Source organism: Bubalus bubalis, chromosome 13, assembly GCF_019923935.1.
Source record: "Bubalus bubalis isolate 160015118507 breed Murrah chromosome 13, NDDB_SH_1, whole genome shotgun sequence".
In the NCBI taxonomy this organism is placed as follows: Eukaryota; Metazoa; Chordata; class Mammalia; order Artiodactyla; family Bovidae; genus Bubalus; species Bubalus bubalis.
The window spans coordinates 87,573,889-87,595,692 of NC_059169.1; the positions used below are offsets into that span (position 1 = coordinate 87,573,889).

The 21,804-nt window shown below is 41.7% G+C and overlaps 1 protein-coding gene across 6 annotated transcripts in view; it reads left to right on the top strand.

Moving 5' to 3' along the window:
• Positions 1–1,066: 1,066 nt before the first annotated feature.
• TDRD3 (tudor domain containing 3) overlaps positions 1,067–21,804 on the top strand; it is a 216,896-nt gene continuing 196,158 nt past the window's right edge. For all 6 annotated transcript variants that reach the window (XM_006059568.4, XM_044926882.2, XM_044926880.2 and 3 more), the window contains exon 1: positions 1,067–1,442. In XM_006059568.4, the coding sequence (XP_006059630.1) occupies positions 1,402–1,442 (41 nt within the window). In that variant the 5' untranslated portion in view covers positions 1,067–1,401. The remainder of the gene's footprint in view (positions 1,443–21,804) is intronic.

Here is a 21,804-nt window from a genome sequence, read left to right on the forward strand (position 1 = left end):
ACACATTTCAACAGCATCCCAGTTAAGCAACACATCGTGATTTTAAAACTATGACTTTTGGGACGCCCAAACGAAATAGGTCAGTTAAAATGAAAACAAAATTAAGGAATTTTAGCTTCACTCTGTAATTATCCCCCTCTTTCTGTGAGAGTCGGTTTCCTCCTCAGTCTCAGGTGTGGCTCTGCCGGGTTTCACAGACTCTGCTTCTAAGTTCATGTTGGTGATGATGAAACAGATGAGGTAGCTCCGGTTATAGGGCTGAAGGTTTTAACAATCTCCCCGCCGGACTTCGCAGCTTGGACCAGCGCCACTCGGAAGAACCTTTCTCCTCAGCGGCCGCAGGAAAGGACGACGGTGGAAGGCAGGGACAACTCTAGAGTATCTCCCGGTCCCACAGCCCCTTCCGCCTGCTCCTTTGATTGGCTGGTGTGAGTCTCGGCCGCCCAATCCCGTTGGAACGTCTCCCGCGCCGCTCGGCGCCGTCGCCGCGCATGCACATTCTGGACCCGCCCCTCGTTTCAGCCCGGAGAGCCGGAGCAGGGCACCGGCACGGGGTGGGCGGCATCTAGGCCTGGCAGTACCCGCGCCGACGTCAAAGCGCCGCGCCGGGGCCTGCACGGGCCCGGTGGGAGGACGGCGTGAGAGACAAGCACAACACAGCTCCCCGAGTTCCCACATCCCTTAGGTGCAGGTCTTCTTGGGTGCACGCATTCACTTTCATTGTATCGCGGGACCTGGACAGTCGGATTTGACTCTGCGGAATAGGAAAAATTCGATTATATTCTTTTCTCTGCACCCGGGCAGATGGAAAAGGGGAAGGAATCGTTATAAGAAAGTAGCTTTTCTCCCGTGTAGAGTGGGTCGGGAACACTGTCCCTTTGAGCTTCGCTGTAGGAAACGCGGCCGCCTCAGAGCCTAGCTGGCAGCGCCTTCCCGCCGCCTAGCGCCTCAGCTCTGCCCTCGGGAGGCGGCCACCTGTGCGCGCTGGAAACGCAGGCTTCTTTTCTGCCGCACAGAGGACCGCCCCACGGGTCTCCACGGCGTGAAGCTCTGGAAAGTGAGCCCGGCGACGTGCAGCCGGCCCTCCGCCGCGAGGCCACGCTGACACACCGGCCCCGAGAGGCCGGCCCCGGCCCGTCCTCCGCGCACCGCCACCCCCGGAGCGCGACGGGCTCGCAGCCGCACGCCGGGCCGGCCCCCGCGGCCGCTCGGAAAACGCGGCAAGCGGAACCCGCACGCGGAAGCGCCCGCCACACTGAGCATGCCCAGTCGCAGAGCCGACCGGAGGAGTTTTTTTCTTTTCTTTTTTCTTTTTCTTTCTTTTTTTGGGGGGGTCTCAAGTAGCAGGCCTCCCCCAGCCCCCTAGCCGAGCCCCCCAGCATCCCGGCCTAAGCAGCTACCATGGCCGAGGCTCCCGGAGTGGCGCTGTCCCGGGCGGGTTGGTAAGTGGCGGGTCTCCCGGCCGCGGGTGCGGGCCGGGCCCGAGGAGGCCGGGGCCGGGGCCGGGGGCGCTGGGTGCGTGTCGGGGTAGGCAGAGGCCGCCGCCTGCCCCGGCCTCTCCCGGGGACCCCCGGCCGGCTCCGCCCCCGGCGCCGCGCGGAGCCGAGCGAGTCCCCCGGCTCCCTGCAAGGCGGTGGCGCGGCCTGGGCCCCGGGAGGCGGGCGGCGGGCCGCAGGGAGGCCGGGGACGCGGGGCGGGCGGCGGTGCAGGCCCGGGTGCTCCCACGGCGCTGCCGCGGCGGGACGAGGGGAGGCGAGGGCTGGGGAACCGAGCGCGGCAGAGCTGGGCGAGCGCCGGGCCCGCGCCCGCGCCCTCTCATTCCCAAGTACAGCACGGAGCGGGGATAGCCATCCTCTGCGGCGCACACAACTTCTGAGGCTCAGAATGCTCGCACTGGAGACTCGGGTGGATGCTCCTAGAACTTTTCTTGAAAGGATGACGGTGTTCTGATTTTTAAGGACGCTTTATGTCAAGATTTTAGGATGAAAACAAACAAAATATACGAAAGTAAGCAGTTTCTGGAACTTCGGCCATGAGGGATATAAACATATAGCTTAATTTCCTAATGCTTTTCCAGGCCTGCATAGGCACAGTCTGGGATGAAAGGTGGCAAGGAGGTTGAAAAAGATTTGTCCCTGCTCGCTGTCTTAGCGCTAGGAGAAGGAGGCATTAAAACAGCAAACACACAAACGGGGGATTGTGGTAAACTGTACAGAGGTGCAGGCAAATGTGGTATGGAATTGGAGAGGCAGGAAAGTTGATTTCCTAGAGAAGTGGACTTGGAAGGCTGGTGAGGAAAAGGTTTTCTGGATACAGAGCCGCTGGAGATAAGGCAAGGGGAGGTAGGAAAGAGCTTATTGGCTTAAAGTACTGACATTAAATCCCTATGGTTCCTGGAAGTAGAAGGGTGTCCAATGAAGAGTAAGACTTTAAAAGTTTGTGGCCAGATTGTGCAGCCTACGAGTGTCTAAAGGATGGATTTGATTTTATGAATAAAATTTCTGGTTAGAGTACTGTAACACCTGTGTTTTGAAGACGCTGCTCCTGGCTCCACAGATATCTCATTTTAGAGGTGTACAGATTAAAGCAGAGAATTGTTAAGTAACTTAAAAAAAAAAAAAAGACATAACTGGAAAGTGATAGAGTTGAATGCTGAGGACAGGGGTCTGGTTCCAACTCTGGTGCTTTTAACTGTTCGTGTTCTTACAGCTTTTGCATAAAACACCATTACCATAACAAACTGTAGCTTTAAAAAGTCACTTTTTTTTTTTTTCCAGTTTTACTTTTGTTCTTCTAACTTTATACATTCAGATTCTTCACCTCACAGTATTGTCTTGAATAATCTTGTATCACTCTTCTGTTTGAGTTGTCCCCCATTCTTAGTGAGCCTTAGTTCTTCAAACTGGTTGTATGAACTCATTTACAGTCTTTTGTCTGCTATCCAGCATGATGATGCCACCCGTGTCAGAAAGACTAGTGTCCTTATTTTGGTTCAAACACATACTAAATTGTTCTTTGGACTCTTAATTAAGATCCTTAAATGTGGTTAAACACCATCTTATGTTTCTGTATATCTAGAATGGTGGGAAATATTGTAGTTTCTTAGTAAAATCTGGTAAAATTGACCTTGGATGACAGTGCCCCTGACAGAATTCTCTAACCAGGGTCTGTAGCCCAGCTAAGCATTTTTCTTGTCTTTATTTTATTATAAATCCTCAGTAATGTTATTTTGTGACATTTGCCACTTTATGTTGCAGATTTTCTCTTAACATGTTTCTTACTCCAAACTGCTGCTTTTGAATGGCGGGGATTCATAAAGGCAGAAGTAATCAGATCAGATCAGATCAGTCGCTCAGTTGTGTCCGACTCTTTGCAACCCCATGAATCGCAGCATGCCAGGCCTCCCTGTCCATCACCAACTCCCGGAGTTGACTCAGACTCACGTCCATCGAGTCAGTGATGCCATCCAGCCATCTCATCCTCTGTCGTCCCCTTCTCCTCCTGCCCCCAATCCCTCCCAGCATCAGAGTCTTTTCCAATGAGTCAACTCTTCGCATGAGGTGGCCAAAGTACTGGAGTTTCAGCTTTAGCATCATTCCTTCCAAAGAAATCCCAGGGCTGATCTCCTTCAGAATGGACTGGTTGGATCTCCTTGCAGTCCAAGGGACTCTCGAGAGTCTTCTCCAACACCACAGTTCAAAAGCATCAATTCTTCGGAGCTCAGCCTTCTTCACAGTCCAACTCTCACATCCATACATGACCACAGGAAAAACCATAGCCTTGACTAGACGAACCTTTGTTGGCAAAGTAATGTCTCTGCTTTTGAATATGCTATCTAGGTTGGTCATAACTTTCCTTCCAAGGAGTAAGTGTCTTTTAATTTCATGGCTGCAGTCACCATCTGCTGTGATTTTGGAGCCCAGAAAAATAAAGTCTGACACTGTTTCCACTGTTTCCCCATCTATTTCCCATGAAGTGATGGGACCGGATGCCATGATCTTCGTTTTCTGAATGTTGAGCTTTACGCCAACTTTTTCACTCTCCACTTTCACTTTCATCAAGAGGCTTTTTAGTTCCTCTTTACTTTCTGCCATAAGGGTGGTGTCATCTGCATCTCTGAGGTTCTTGATATTTCTCCTGGCAATCTTGATTCCAGCTTGTGTTTCTTCCAGTCCAGCGTTTCTCATGATGTACTCTGCATATAAGTTAAATAAACAGGGTGACAATATACAGCCTTGACATACTCCTTTTCCTATTTGGAACCAGTCTGTTGTTCCATGGTCCAGTTCTAACTATTGCTTCCTGACCTGCATACAAATTTGTCAAGAGGCAGGTCAGGAGGTCTGGTATTCCCATCTCTTTCAGAATTTTCCACAGTTTACTGTAATCCACACGGTCAAAGGCTTTGGCATGGTCAATAAAGCAGAAATAGATGTTTTTCTGGAACTCTCTTGCTTTTTCCATGATCCAGCGGATGTTGGCAATTGGATCTCTGGTTCCTCTGCCTTTTCTAAAACCAGCTTGAACATCAGGAAGTTCACGGTTCATATATTGCTGAAGCCTGGCTTGGAGAATTTTGAGCATTACTTTACTAGCGTGTGAGATGAGTGCAATTGTGCGGTAGTTTGAGCATTCTTTGGCATTGCCTTTCTTTGGGATTGGAATGAAAACTGACCTTTTCCAGTCCTGTGGCCACTGCTGAGTTTTCCAAATTTGCTGGCATATTGAGTGCAGCACTTTCACAGCATCATCTTTTAGGAGTAATAGGTGAGGCTAATAAGACTCTCTTCCTATGAGTTTGGGGTGATTCCTGGTGAGTTTTGAACTCATGAGACTTGTGAAGAAGACAGGAGGATGTCTTAGGCTTATAGTTGTCATGTATTAGATCTTATATTTAAGTAGAGATTTATTATGTTAATATACGGAATCTCAAAGGTATACGTAGAGAAGAGTACTGGAAGGAGAATTTCTGGCCATAGAGCTGCTTTGACCAACTCATTCCAGTTCTGACATCTCGAGTTTCCTATGACTCTTGGGATTCTCTATTGTCACTGACAAAACCATTTTTTTTTTTTTTTAAGTACTCAGTCTATTTACTTAATTACTTGTAGGAACTCAAAAGAAGTAGATGCTAAAACACTTCAACTATTATTATCTATTCTGTCAGCCTCATCTAAAATAGTAGGCTTGAGAAGTGTTTGCTACTGCTCAGTCACTTCAGTCGTGTCTGACTCTGTGCGACCCCATAGAGAGCAGCCCACCAGGCTCCCCCATCCCTGGGATTCTCCAGGCAAGAACACTGGAGTGAGTTGCCATTTCCTTCTCCAATGCATGAAAGTGAAAAGTGAAAGTGAAGTTGATCAGTCGTGTCCGACTCTTAGCGACCCCATGGACTGCAGCCTACCAGGCTCCTCCGTCCGTGGGATTTTCCAGGCAAGAGCAACTGGAGTGGGTTACCATTGTTTAGTGCTGAGTAATTTATGTTTCTGAAATTGTGATCTTCAGGAGGTGCAGATGGTCTGTATAGACTGATCTATTCCACTTCATGTTATTTTTTTTCAGCACATATATATTTTTTTCTTTTAAGCCCTTAATCGTCATTATGATTCCCACAAAAAGCCAGTATTTTAAAATAAAACTCCCAATAGCAGCCACCCTGGCAGACTACAATCATTTTTTTTTTTTTTTCTTAGCGGCTAGTAGCACAGAAAGTGCTAGGTTTTGCTGATTTCAACTTAAAAGTTCCAGGAACTACTCTAGTATAGTGACAATGTTTAAATACTGCATGAAATTGTACCTTCAGTTGATTTAAGTTGCTCAGTCATGTCTGACTCTTAGGGACCCCATGGACTGCAGCACACCAAGCTTCCCTGTCCATCACCAACTCCCCGAGCTTGCTCAAACTCATGTCCATCCAGTTGGTGATGCCATCCAACCATCTCATCCTCTGCCGTCTCCTCCTTCTGTCTTCAGTCTTTCCCAGCATCAGGGTGTTTTCCAATTAGTCCACTCTTCACATCAGGTGGCCAAAGTACTGGAGTTTCAGCTTCAGCATCAGTCCTTCCAATGAATATTCAGGACTGATTTCCTTTAGGATTGACTGATTGGGTCTCCTTGCAGTCCAAGGGACTCTCAAAAGTCTTCTCCAACACCACAGTTCAAAAGCATCAATTCTTTGGCGCTCAGCTTTCTTTATAATCTATCTCTCACATCCATGCATGACTCTTGGAAAAACCATAGTTTTTACTAGATGCACCTTTGTTGGCAAAGAAATGTCTCTGCTTTTTAATATGCTGTCTAGTTTGGTCATAGCTTAGTACTCTTGCTTGGAAAATCCCATGGACGAGGAGCCTGGTAGGCTGCAGTCTATGGGGTCGCTAAGAGTCGGACACGACTGAGCGACTTCACTTTCACTTGTCACTTTCATGCACTGGAGAAGGAAATGGCAACCCACTCTAGTGTTCTTGCCTGGAGAATCCCAGGGATGGGGAGCCTGGTGGGATGCCGTCTGTGGGGTCACACAGAGTTGGACACGACTGAAGTGACTTAGCATAGCATAGCTTTCCTTCCAAGGAGCAAGTGTCTTTTCATTTCATAGCTGGAGTCACCATTTGCAGTGATTTTGGAGCCCTCCAAAATAAAGTCTGTCACTGTTTCCATTGTTTCCCCATCTATTTGCCATGAAGTGATGGGCCTGGATGCCATGATTTTAGTTTTTTGAGTGTTGAGTTTTAAGCCAGCATTTTCACTCTCCTCTTTCACTTTCAAAAAGAGGCTCTTTAATTCCTCTTTGCTTTCTGCCATAAGGGTGGTGTCATCTCCGTATCTGAGGTTGTTGATATTTCTCCTCGCAGTCTTGATTCCAGCTTATGCTTCCTCCAGCCTGGCATTTTGCATGATGTACTCTGCATAGAAGTTAAATAAGCGGGGTGACAATATACAGCCTTGACATACTTTTTTCCCAGTTTGGAACCAGTCTGTTGTTCCATGTCTGGTTCTAACTGTTGCTTCTTGACTAGCATACAGATTTCTTAGGAGGCAGGTAAGGTGGTCTGGTATTCCCATCTCTTCAAGAATTTTCCACTGTGTATTGTGATCCACACAGTCAAAGGCTTTAGTATGGGCAAAGAAGTAGAAGTAGATGGTTTTCTGGAACTCGCTTGCTTTTTCTATGATCCAACAGATTTTGGCAATTTGATCTCTGGTTCCTCTGCCTTTTCTAAAGCTGGGTTGAACATCTGAAAGTTCGTGGTTCACGTACTGTTGAAGGATTTTGAGCATTACTTTGCTAATGTGTAAGATGAATGCAGTTGTGCGGTAGTTTGAACATTCTTTAGCATTGCCTTTCTATGGGATTGGAGTGAAAACTGATCTTTTCCAGTCCTGTGGTCACTGCTGAGTTTTCCAAATTTGCTGGCATATTGAGTACAGTACTTTCACAGCATCGTCTTTCAGGATTTGAAATAGCTCAACTGGACTTCCATCACCTCCACTAGCTTTGTTGGTAGTGATGGTTCCTAAGGCCTACTTGACTTCACACTCCAGAATGTCTGGCTCTATGTAACTCAGCACACCATCATGGTTATCTTTGTCAGTAAGATCTTTTTTGTGTAGTTCTGTGTATTCTTGCCGCCTCTTAATATCTTCTGCTTCTGTTAGGTCCATACCATTTCTGTTCTTTATTGTGCCCATCTTTGTTGGAATGTTCCCTTGGTATCTCTAATTTTCTTGAAGAGATCTCTAGTCTTTCCCATTCTGTTGTTTTCCTGTATTTCTTTGTGTTGATCACTTAGGAAGGCTTTCTTATCTCTCCTTGCTATTCTTTGAAACTCTGCATTCAGATGGGTATATCTTTCCTTTTCTCCTTGCCTTTAGCGTCTCTTCTCTTCTCAGCTATTTTTTTTTCTTTTTTTTCAAGATATTATTAATTTTTATTTATTTTTTGTTGGAAACTGGAAAAAAAAACATTGAAAAATAAAAATGCGTGATCAGCTATTTTGTAAGCCCTTCTCAGACAACCATTTTGCCTTTTTGCATTTCTTTATTTTGGGGATTGTCTTGATCACTGCCTCTGTCCATAGTTCTTCAGGTCCTCTATCAGATCTAATCCCTTGAATCTGTTTGTCACTTCCACTGTATAACCATAAGGGATTTGATTTAGATCATACCTGAGTGGTTTTCCCTACTTAAGTCTGAAGTTTGCAATAAGGAGTTCATGATCTGAGCCACAGTTAGCTCCTGTTCTTGTTTTTGCTGACTGTATAGAGCTTCTTCATTGTGGCTGCAAAGAATATAATCAGTCTGGTTTAGTTATTCACCTTCTGGTGATATCCACTTGTAGCATCATCTCTTGTGTTGTTGGAAGAGGGTGTTTGCTATGACCAGTGCATTTTCTTGGCTAACTCTGTTAGCCTTTGCCCTGCTTCATTCTGTACCCCAGGGCCAAACTTGTCTGTTACTCCAGGTATCTTTTCATACTTGTGCATTGCAGTCACCCAGGATGAAAAGGACATCTTTTTTTGGTATTAGTTCTAGAAGGTCTTGTAGTTCATCATAGAATCATTCAGCTTATTCAACATTAATGATTGAGGCATAGACTTGGAATACTGTGAAATTGTACCTTGGTGTTCTGTAATGCTTACTTATATGCATAGAACGAGTACTGAGAGAAGACATTTGACTAACTTTGTCTGAATGGACAGATTTACATCTCTTTGTTTCTCTTGAGGTTTCTTTAAGGGGGACTTATGTACTCCTACCTACCTTTTATGGTAGATATGTTATGGGCTTCCCTGCTAGCTCAGTTGGTAAAGAATCCATGCAGGAGACCCTGGTTTAATTCCTGTGTCGGGAAGATACGCTGGAGAAAGGATAGGCTACTCACTCCGGTATTCTTGGGCTTCCCTTGTGGCTCAGCTGGTAAAGAATCTGCCCACAATGTGGGAGACCTGGCTTCGATCCCTGGGTTGGGAAGATTCCCTGGAGAAGGGAAAAGCTACCCACTCCAGTATTCTGGACTGGAGAATTCCATGGTCTGTATAGTTCATGGGTTTGCAAAGAGTCAGGCTTAGCGACTTTCACTTTCACCTAACTTTTGGCTTATTTTTTAAAGAAAGAATCAGCCTTTCAGATTTTTCTTTCTTTCTTCTTTTTTTTTTAATTAACAGAGTAATGTATTTATTGGGGGGCAAAAAACCAAATTGAACTGTATAAAGTGAGAAAAGTTTGAAAAGTCTGGTCAGGATCACAAAGCTAAACCTTGAAGTGAAAACTAGAACCCAAGTCTTATCATTCATGAGAACTTTTTTAAAAATAGAAACATGTTAAGGGAATATAATCATCTGTATTTATTTTGGAAAAAGGTATTTTTTCTTTTTATATAAAGTTAGTGATTGTATAGCTTAACTCCCTCAGTGTGCAGATCAAGAAGCTGAAACACTGGCATCAATAATTTACTCAACGATATAAGGAATAGAATGAAGAATAGAGCCTAAATATTCAGAATAATATTCAGAATAAATATTCGGAATAAATATTCAGTACTGATTTTCATTAAGTCCTGGTGAGCACATTTAATTTAAATTGTTGATCAAATAGAACACATTTTAAAACTGAGAATTGGATTTAGCCATTTTTTGATATGTAAATTTGCTTTCTTCTCTGGGAAAGATTGATGCTTATTCTGAGGAGTGATGCTGTTGGAAATCAAAGAAACCTTTACCTTTTGGTGGTTCACCTAATTACTGATTGGACTTATGTAAAAATCTGGTGAATTCTGTGTTTTGGAATCTAAGAATATCTGAAAAAGTAAGGCATTATTTTCATATATTTGACTTATCCAGAAGTTTTGAGTTCAAAACACCATAAATCATTAGAAATAATGCATTTCCATTTTATTCTGAAAAAAGATGTATTTTCTTAGAAACCCCAGGTTTCTAACATCCAAAGTTTACCTTGGTTGTGCTTTGAGGTGTTTTGTTTGGGTAGGGCAGAGTTGGAGGGAAAAGAGAGGATGAATACAAAGGTCATCTTCTTATCTTGACCCCCTTGAATTTCACTTCCCTTTTGGAGTTCTCTTTCCTTGGTTACTGGTGCTACGCCCAAACTGATATCTTCTGGCCCAGGGATATTTCACCTTTGAATAAGAAAGGCTACAAGTATAAATGTCTTTCCCAAGACAATACTAGAGGAGAGTATTTATTTATGGGATAAGTAGAGGAAAAAAAGCACAATGTCAGTATAGATTATAAAGTAAAGGCTCTCTTGTGTTGAGAAGCCTGGTCTATTATTCCTTGTTTTGCTTTGAGATAGTGGCTCCAAAGAGCAAAGAGGTGGAACAATTTCAGGACATTTTGCTGGAATTTGGAATTCCTAGCTTTTGACCTATCCACAGGTAGAGAGCTTCCTTTTACATCCTATCACTTAGAAACTTCCTCCAAAACATATCAAGACCAAAGAAGTCAAATTCTTGTTCAGTAGCTACCCTTGCATTTTTCTTGTTTGTTGTTTTTTTTTTTTTCTGAGAGACACACCTATTTCCCAGGAGATTGCTGGTGAATGAGCTCAATTTTCAAGTCGGGAATGATCTTTGTAGCATCATAAAAATAACTATACCTGCATATAATATACTCTTGGTAATAGTTAAGCATAAGAGTTTATGCAAAGGGTATCATAAGTTTTGGTCCCTCGTGCTTCCTTGGTGGCTCAGATGGTAAAGAATCTGTCTGCAAATTGGGAGACCTGGGTTCGATCCCTGGGTTGGGAAGATCTCTTGGAGGAGGGCATGGCAACCCACTCCAATATTCTTGCCTAGAGAATCCCATGGACAGAGGAGCCTGGCAGGCTACAGTCCATGGGATTGCAAAGAATTGGACAACCCTGAACGACGAAGCACAGCACAGCACAGCATTGTTCCAGCATAGCTCTTAGACATAGGTGTCTTTGTAAAGAATTTTGATAGTTCTTTATAAGGTTGTATGCTTAGTGCAGGATTTTTTTTTTTTAATTTTCTAAAATTTTAAAATACTTTACCATTTTTTAAATCTGTATGAAATGTCTTTTTTTAAAAAGATGAATATTTTTAATGATAGGTACCATTCACATAGGAGGTAGACATCGTAAACCATTAGACACCTTAATAACAAAGATACATAAAGCAAAAATCAAAAGAAATATAAGCGAAAAAATATACAATCATAGACAAATTAGCATTTCTCTGAGAATATTTTGTCAAATGCAGAAAAAATAAGAATGGGAGCATCTTGAATGATGTCAATAATAATTTACATTTAATAGATTTATATTTAATTAATTTATATCAATCATATCCTACACAAATATACTTAAAACTTTTCTATTTCATATGTTGTTGTTAGAGGTCCATAGGACATTTAGAAAAACTGGCATAAAGATAAACATTACTAAATTTCAAAAGTAGACTTCTTTTTTGCGTGTGATTTATTTATACATATACATGTGTTATTTTTGAAATTATTTTCCACTATAAATTTTTTACAAAATATCGACTATAGTTCCTGGAGCTATACAGTAAATCTTTGTTTCTTGTTGCATATCTGTTTTGTTAAATTAGAAATCTAGCCTTCTATTCATACTAAGTAAAATAAGTGGAATCAAAACGTCATACATTTTTTAGTTAGGCAAAAATTCATAAGTTTTCTAAAATATAATACATATTATTTATATATATACACATATATATGTATATATATACATATATATATGTATGTATGTATGTATGCAAAAGCTTTTCTGCTGTGCTTGATAAGGAAATGGCAACCCACTCCAGTAGTCTTGCCTGGAGAATCCCAGGGACGGAGGAGCCTGGTGGGCTGCCGTCTATGGGGTTGCACGGAGTTGGACATGACTGAAGCGACTTAGCAGCAGTAGCAGCATATGTATGTATGCAAAAGCTTTTCTACTGTGCTTGATAAAGACTTGGGAAAGAACCTTGGAAAAAAAAATAAAAGATGGAGAAACTAGAAAACATAAACTGAATGAAATGAAAGCACTGAATATGAAATAGAAAAAGTGAAACAAACTAGATAAAAGTAAAAGATCCTCATATAGTCCAGTTGTTTTTAAACATGGCTGCTCATTAGAAATATATCTGGAGCTCTTAGGGGGAAAAAAAAGAGCAATACCTGGACATTTGTAGTTTTCAAAAAGTTCCAAGATAATTCTGATATGCATCTGGATTTTAAAAAGTGATTACAGGTTTTCTATTAAATGGTAGATTTGGTGATACAGAATTCTATAATTTTCCTGTTAACCAATCATGATACAATGGTATTACGTGAGTAATAGTTACGTAATCACAATAGTGAAGTGAGGTGTTAGTTGCTCAGTCATGCCTAACCCTTTGTGACCCCATGGACTGCAGCCCACCAGGCTCCTCTGTCCATGGCATTTTCCAGGCAGGGATACTGGAGTGGGTTGCCATTTCTTTTTCCAAATCACAATAGTAAAAGATGTTTATCAGTTTTTACAATCAATAGTGAAACTGAAGTCGCTCAGTTGTGCCTGGCTCTTTTCGACCCCAGGGACTGTAACCCACCAGGCTCCTCTGTCCATGGAATTTTCCAGGCAAGAGTACTGGAGTGGGTTGCCATTTCCTTCTCCAGGAGATCTTCCTGACCCAGGGATCGAATCTGGTTCTTCCACATTGCAGGTGGATGCTTTACCATCTGAGCCACCAGGGAAGCCCACAATCAATAGCCAGACAAAAAATAAAAGATTATTACCATTGCAAGCCATAATGGGAATGTGATTAACCTAATGATATAAAATAATTACATATAATTTGGGGGATTAAGCATCATACCTGCCCATGTTTTCATTTGCTCAGCCAGTCTATGTTTTTTGGTTGGTGCATTTAATCTATTTACATTTAAGGTAATTACCAATATGCATGATCCTATTTTCCCTGATGCTGGGAGGGATTGAAGGCAGGAGGAGAAGGGGAAAACAGAGGATGACATGGTTGGATGGCATCACCGACTCAATGGACATGAATTTGTGTAAGCTCCGGCAGTTGGTGATGGACAGGGAGGCCTGGTGTGCTGCAGTCAATGGGGTTGCAAGGAGTCTTACACGACTGAGTGACTGAACTGACCTGAACTGATGATCCTGTTGCTGTTTTTTAAATTGTTTTGGGTTTAAGGCAATGGCAACCCACTCCAGTACTCTTGCCTGGAAAATCCCATGGACAGAGGAGCCTGGTAGGCTGCAGTCCATGGGGTCGCTGAGTCAGACATGACTGAGCGACTTCACTTTCACTTTTCACTTTCATGCACTGGAGAAGGAAATGGCAACCCACTCCAGTGTTCTTGCCTGGAGAATCCCAGGGACGGGAGAGCCTGGTGGGCTGCTGTCTGTGGGGTTGCACAGAGTTGGACACGACTGATGCGACTTAGCAGCAGCAGCAGGGCTTCCCTGATAACTCAGTTGGTAAAGAATCTGCCTGCGATACAGGAGACCCCAGTTCTATTCCTGGTTTGGGAAGATCTGCTGGAGAAGGGATACGCTACCCACTCCAATATTCTTGGGCTTCCCGTGTGGCTTAGCTGGTAAAGAATCAGCCTGCAATGTGGGAGACCTGGGTTTGATCCCTGGGGTTGGGAAGATCCCCTGAAGAAGGGAAAGGCTACCCACTCCAGTATCCTTGCCTGGAGAATTCTGTGGACTGTATAGTCCACGTGGTTGCAAAGAGTCAGACACAGCTTCACAGCTTTCCCTTCACTCTGTAGGTTGGACTTTTCCCTCTCTTGTTTTCTGCCTAGAGAAGTTCTTTAGCATTTGTTGTAAAGCTGGTTTGGTGATGCTGAATTCTCTTAAACTTTTGCTTGTCTAAAAAGCTTTTGATTTCTCCATCAAGTCTGAAGTAGAGGTGCTGGGTAGAGTATTCTTGATTGTAGATTCTTCCCTCTCATCACTTTAAATATGTCATGCCATTCGCTTCTGACTTGTAGAGTTTCTGTTGAGCAATCTGCTGATAGCCTGATGGGAGTTCCCTTGTATGTTATTTGTCGTTTTTCCCTTGTTACTTTCAGTATTTTATTTCTGTCTTTTATTTTTATCAGTGTTATTACTGTGTGTCTTGGTGTGTTCTTCCTTGGGTTTATCCTTCCTGGGACTCTCTGTGCTTCATGGACTTGGTTGATTATTTTCTTTCCCATGTTAGGGAATTTTTCAGCTATTATCTCCTTAAACATTTTCTCAGGTCCTTTCTCTCGCTCTTCTCCTCCTGGGACCCCTATAATCCTCCTGGGACCCCTATAATGTGAATGTTCGTGCGGTTAATGTTGTCCAAGAGGTCTCTTAGGCTGTCTTCATCTCTTTGTATTCTTTTTTCTATATTCTGTTCTGTGGCAGTGATTTCCACCAGTCTGTCCTCTGGGTTATTTATCTGTGCTTCTGCCTTAGTTATTCTATTATGAATTCTTCTAGTGTATTATTCATCTCTGTTCTTCAGTTCTTATAGGTCTTTGGTAAACATTTCTTGCATTGTTTCAATCGTTGCTTCCTTTCTTTTTCTGAGATCATAAATCATATTCACTATCATTATTCTGAATTCTTTTTCTGGAAGGTTGCCTGTCTCCACTTCATTAAGTTGTTTTTCTGAGGTTTTATCTTGTTCCTTCATCTGGGAAGCCCTGGTAGCTCAGTTGGTAAAGAATCCACCTACAATGCAGGAGACCCGGTTTAGATTCCTGGATCAGGAAGCTGCATTGGAGAAGGGATAGGCTACCCACTCCAGTATCCTTGGGTTTCCCTTGTGGCTCAGCTGGTAAAGAATCTGCCCTCAATATAGGAGACCTGGGTTCGATACCTGGGGTTGGGAAGATCCCCTGGAGAAGGGAAAGGCTACCCCCTTCAGTATGCTGGCCTGGAGAATTCCATGGACTGTATAGTCCATGGGGTCACAAAGAGTGGAATACGACTGAGTGACTTTGACTTTACTTCATCTGGGATGTAACTTTCCACTTTTTCATGCTGATTAATTTTCTGTAATGGGGTTTTGTTTTAGTTGCTGTGGAATTGCGGTTCTTCTTGCTTCTTCTGTCTGCCCTCTGATGGAGGAGGCTCAGAGGCTGTGTCTTTGGTTTATGTTGTTTGTGAAATTATAATGTCGAAATGTAATAAGTGTTGTTGACCTTCTGTCTCAAAATATGTTATGTATTACCATGTATTACCTGGTTGCTTCTGTTGATACTGTAAAATGCCAAAAATGACTGTATTCTATTAAACTACTTAAGTTTTCAGGTTTGAAGGTGCTATTTGCAGTAATTTTTTTGGTGAATAACCTATAAATCTAGTTTCAACTGCCTGTAGACTTGACTGGCTCAAGCATAAAGGGGGTATAAAAATAAACTTGCTACCTCAGCAAGTTGAAAGTAATTTTCTCCTCATGCAGCAGCATTTGCTAGATCAAGTAAAAATTGCATAGTAACATTTAAGAACCATAAAAATATAACTATATCTTTTTTTGGCTTATGCCTTCTCTTTTTGACAAAGAAGAACATTAGCATCTTGACTTATCATGTTAAGTCCTGTCTATCTAGAAATTCTGACTTTTTGAAAGGTATAGGATCTGGAACTAGCTGAAGAGCAGTTTACTTCTGTATAATTTTTAGAATAGGCAGACTGCGTATTTAGCAATGTAAAATTTTTCACGTAAAGTTTGAGAACATTTGTGAAGTCATAAAATGACAAAAGCAGAGAAGAGAGCAGAAGTGTGTGGTGATAAAATAATAAAGTAAATCAAAGATACTCACAGCAGATACTCACAGGTCAGGTAGAGAGAGAGGAAAGAACCACACTATACTCTAGGGCTGGACAGAGCGTACATGTGCCTTAGTACTGTAACCCCTGCATGGGTTACACCCATGCTCATCGGTGTGACATATGTGAGTACTGCTCATGCATTTTTCAGTTTTACACCCTTTTATGTGAAGACAGTAGCTATTTTAATCTCAGTATAGTGCTACTGAATGTATGACATCTTTGTAACAAGTAAATTTAGTGCATTAATTCAGGAAGGTATGTAACCCTGTAGTATTGTGTTGGAGAAGGAAATGGCAACCCACTCCAGTGTTCTTGCCTGGGAAATCCCATGGGCAGAGGACCCTGACAGATTGTAGTCCCTGAATCTGCAAAAGAGTCAAACATGACTAATGACTAAACAGCAATAGTAATGTGTATAATTGGAGAAGGCAATGGCATCCCACTCCAGTACTCTTGCCTGGAAAATCCCATGGATGGAGGAGCCTGGTGGGCTCCAGTCCATGGGGTCGCTAAGAGTGGGACATGACTGAGCAACTTCACTTTCACTTTTCACTTTCATGCAATGGAGAAGGAAATGGCAATCCACTCCAGTGTTCTTGCCTGGAGAATCCCAGGGACGGGGGAGCCTGGTGGGCGGCCGTCTATGGGGTCGCACAGAGTCGGACACGACTGAAGTGACTTAGCAGCAGCAGCAGCAGCAATGTGTATAATAAAATACAAGTAGTAAATATTTATGCCTCTTCTACACAAGGCACTGTGTTTGTTATTAGAATGATGTACAGGACAGACTTTGAACATGTTATATCCTGGTATTTTGCTTCCAGAGTGTTGTTGAGAACAGTTAACCCACACTTAGAAAGTCTGGAATGTTTTCCAGAACTAGTGATGTATAAGAAGGGTATGTTATATATTCCAACTCAATATGGTATCTAGTCTTTGGGAACAAAAACAGGGCAGATTCCTTGATGTACTCATTTAACAAATAATTATTGAACATCTTGTTGTGGCAGGCACTTTCCTGTAGTAGTATAATCAGAGGTAGTTTTATGGGAAGAAATCCATTAACTGCGTATTCAAACATATTGCATCTGTAGAATATACTAGAGAGGAGAAAGGACATGACTCCATAAAAGCGAAATTTGGTGTCTTCATGGTGATCAGAGCATGCTTCCTTGAGACCTGGTAAGTGGAAATTTGACCAAGTTCACTTCATGGCAAATAGATGGGGAAACATTGGAAACAGTGACAGACTTTATTTTCTTGGGCTGCAAAATCACTGCAGATAGTGACCACAGCCATGAAATTAAAAGACACTTGCTTTTAGACAGCATATTCAAAAGCAGAGATGTTACTTTGCCGACAAAGGTCTGTCTAGTCAAAGCTATGGTTTTCCAGTAGCAATGTATGGATGTGAGAGTTGGATCATAAAGAAGGCTGAGCACTGAAGAATTGATGCTTTTGAACTGTGGTGCTGGAGAAGACTCTTGAGTCCCTTGGAGTGCAAGGAGATCCAACCAGTCCATCCTAAAGGAGATCGGTCCTGAATATTTATTGGAAGGACTGATGCTAAAGCTGAAACTCCAGTACTTTGGCCACCTGATAAGAAGAACTGACTCAGTGGAAAAGACCCTGATGCTGAGAAAGACTGAAGGCAGGAGGAGAAGGAGACGACAGAGGATGAGATGGTTGTATGCATCACTGACTCAATGGACATGAATTTGAACAAGCTCTGGGGGTTGGACAGAGTTACAAAGAGTTGGACATGACTGAGTGACTGAACTGAACTGAAGGGGAAAGCAGCATAGGTGAAGACTATATGACAGTAGGGAGTATGATTTAGTACCAAGAAATGAGGTACCAGTATTAATGGGGGTGAGACAGAGAGGCGGTGTAGTGAGATTGGGCTGGGAGATACCCAGGGACTAGATCATGTATCTTGGGCCTCGTAGGTCACAGTAAGTTCTGTTTTTATTTTTAAGCAACAGAAATCAGTTGAAAAGTTTTATTAGGTGAAGGGAGGGTTGAAGTAGGGGCCACATCTTCATTATGTTTTGAGGTATCCTTACATTGAAGAAAATGGACTGGAGCTGCTGCTGCTGCTGCTAAGTAACGTCAGTCGTGTCCGACTCTGTGTAACCCCATAGACGGCAGCCCACCAGGCTCCTGTCCCTGGGACTCTCCAGGCAAGAATACTGGAGTGGGTTGCCATTTCCTTCTCCAGTGCATGAAAGTGAAAAGTGAAAGTGAAGTCGCTCAGTCGTGTCCGACTCTTCCTGACCCCATGGACTGTAGCCTACCAGGCCCCTCCATCCATGGGATTTTCTAGGCAAGAGTGCTGGAGTGGGGTGCCATTAGGCAGGAATAAATAGATTGGTGGTGATGACTGAGGTAGAGAGCAGTAGATTGATTTGAGAGATATTTATGGGGTAAAATAAGCAGAACTTTTTGATGAATTGGATATGGGAGTGAGAGAAAAGAAGTGTCAAGGGTTTGATTTCTTGGTTTCTGGCTTGTATACCTGAGTTGAAAACAGTACAGTTAGATAGGAACTGTTAGAAGAGGACCACATTTTTGAGGGATGAATCATGAATTGAAGTTGGACATTATTTGAGTGTGAGGTGCCTTTGAATCATCTAAAATAAGATGCCAGTTGGACATTAGGAAATACTAATCTTGAACTCAGAAGAGAAGACTGAGTTAAAGATATACATTTGTGGTCATCTGAGTATAGTTCATGGTGAAGCAGTGCATGGATGAGATCCAGGCTGCACTGTCCAATATAGCAGGCATTAGCTGTGTGTGGCTGCTGAACAATTGAAATGGGTCTAGTCCAAATTCAGATGTGATGTGAAGATAAAATACACACTGAGTTTGAAAGCCAGTACAAAAATGGAATGTAAATATCTCCAATTTTTATATTGTTTGCATATTGAAATAATATTTTCAATATGTTGTTAAATATATTATTAATATTAATTTTACCTATTTCTCTTTACTTTTTAAAATGTGGTTACTAGAAAATTTCAAATTACATATGTGACTTGCATTATATTTTCTGTAAGACAGCAGTGATCTATGATCTAAAGACCAGTCTTTGAGTAGGAAGAGGCTAGTTTCAAGCAGTGAGGAGTTTCAGCATTTTTAGAAAATAAGCCTTTAAGGAGCAGCCACAGGAGGGAAAAGCATATGAAGTCATTGACTTTTCAAGAAGAGAAAATGGATTAAATCTTAAGAGTTCTGTGACAAATTATTTGATTAGGTTAGCATTAGTTTATTGACTTGCTGGTATTATAGTTTAAGAGCAGTTTTTAAGACATACTTTATAAATTTAAGTTATCTGAACGTCATTTAAAAAAATTCTTCCCAAATCCCCCAAAACTCATTTAAATATAAAATGCAAATAAAACTCAGTTGCAGCTTTTCAGAAGACAATCTATCATGAATAAAAAGTGAAGATGTTAAGGAAAGACATTTTTATTTTGAGAAATTTCTAAGCAGGACCTTGAGAAATTTGAAAACTATCTAATATGAAATAGCAAACATGAATATTGATGGGAAAAGTTGCTAAATAAATTTACCCAACATTTTATAATGAATATTGGAAATGATTCTGTTCAAGTATTGTTTTGAGAGAGAGATAATCATGACAAAGTTAATGAAATAATTTTACCTTTTTCTCTTAAATATATTTTGATTTTAGAGTCAAACTAAATAAATATTTGGCTTTTCTAATTAGTTGAAATAGTTTGAGTTGTTGTTTTGTAAGCTCCTGTGAGGTGAGGATCAAGTCTATTCATATTTCTGTAGTATTCCTAGCATTTAACAGGGTGTAAGGTATACAGTTCAGTTCAGTCGCTCAGTCATGTCTGACTCTTTGTGACCCCATGAATCGCAGCATGCCAGGCCTCCCTGTCCATCACCAACTCCCGGAGTTCACTCAGACTCACATCCAAAGAGTCAGTGATGCCATCCAGCCATCTCATCCTCTGTCGTCCCCTTTTCCTCCTGCCCTCAATCCCTCCCAGCATCAGAGTCTTTTCCAATGAGTCAACTCTTCGCATGAGGTGGCCATAGTACTGGAGTTTCAGCTTTAGCATCATTCCCTCCAAAGAAATCCCAGGGCTGATCTCCTTCAGAATGGACTGGTTGGATCTCCTTGCAGTCCAAGGGAAAGGTATACAGTAGGCACTTATATGCTTGTGGAATGAATGTTAGCATCACCTTAATTATTCTTGGTATCTTTCATCGTATTGTTTTTGTGTTTTCAAGGGACATTAAATTTCTTCAAGCTTTTTGTAGAATAGAAAATTGTAATTTCTGAAATGAATGTTGTAAAATGAAAAAAACAGCCCTAGCAGTTTTATGACAAATGTAATCTCCACAGGAATACAGGCAATGATCTGTTACACAAATATTTCTCTATTGATACTTATTTCTAACTGAATATAAAAATATATAGTTAAAAGTATGTATTTGTATTTAGTTAGATGTAAAGTTTGAAATATGTTGATAAAATTTTTTTGCTTGGAACAACCAACTGTTTCTGTAGGGGCTTTGAAATGTTCTCTTTCAAAGTAATAATAGAATTGTTTTCAAAAGCTCATTAAGTTAGTATATGTTTGTCCTAGGTCCTAATTATTTCCTCATACATTAGATATTTTATGAGATATGCCACTAATTCTTATTTGTCTTTTTGGTATTTTAGAATTAATTGTTAGCTCCAGGTCCCTGGTTAACAAGGTGTTAGGATGATGAGATTGTAATGTATTCTAGGGCCTTTGATGAGGCAAAGAAGTATGCATTTAGGCACTTACCTAGTCAGGATTGGCGTAGGCTCCCAGTCCACCAAGCACACGTTGCTCTTTTATTATTTAAATTATGAACACGGAAAAAGACCATGTATATGTTACTAGTTAGAACACAAAGCACGTGAAATAGGCTCCTTCTCAGTATCCAGTTTCAGTGGCTCTTTCTGCCTGAGCTGGGAGCCTGAGTTGGTATAAAGGGACTCCTAATCCTATGGGTTTACCATGATCTTTTTCTGTTGCCTGCTGATCGCTCAGTCTGTGCCACTCTCAATTTTGAGTAATAATGAGATTTCTTCAGGGTTGTGTTTATTTGACTTCTTTGCTCAGTTGAGCTTTTGGGGGAGGATTGGGGTAGACTTCCTGATGGTTCAGATGGTAAAGAGTCTGCCTGCAATGCTGGAGACCCCGGGTTTGATCACTGGATCGGGAAGATCTCCTGGAGAAGGAAATGGCAACCCACTTCAGTATTCTTGCCTGGGAAATCCCTTGGATGGAGGAGACTACAGTCCATGAGGTAGCTCAGAGTGGGACATGACTTCACTTTCACTTTAGGGTAGACTAGTACCCATCATCCGAATCTTCTTTCCTTGCTACATTTTGAAGTTTTACAGGATTGACATGTACTATTTCCTTATTTTGGTTGCCCCGATGAGTTTTTTGTCTTGATTTTTCTGGTTGTGGTTATTTTCTTCGTTTTTTACTATTTTTTCCCCTTGTTCATGTTATTAGTTACACATATACCAGCAGTCCTTATGAGCATATATATTAACTAGGTGTTTCTTAAGTAATTACAAATTGATAATAAAAGTATTATATATATCTAGTTAACTGCTATGCCAGTACCGTGAAATTTCAGTGCCCTTGTTTATATCTTTTTCTACATCCTTGTTGTTACAAAGTGATTACCTAATGTAACTCTTAACTTCGTTGATAAACATACCTAGCTGCTTTTGCTGCACTTACATTCAGTTTTCTACCAAAGACAAAATGATATTTGCTTATAAAAGGGTATTGTACGCCTTCCTGGTTTAATCATGTTGCTAATACCTAGTATGGCATGTCAAAGAAGGATGATCATGTTTGTTATGAAATACCTTTCAAATGTATTCTGTAACTTTCTTATACTTTTATTTATCAACTAATATGAACTAATATTAGTTTACCGTTTGTTATGAGACTTACCTGTCATTAT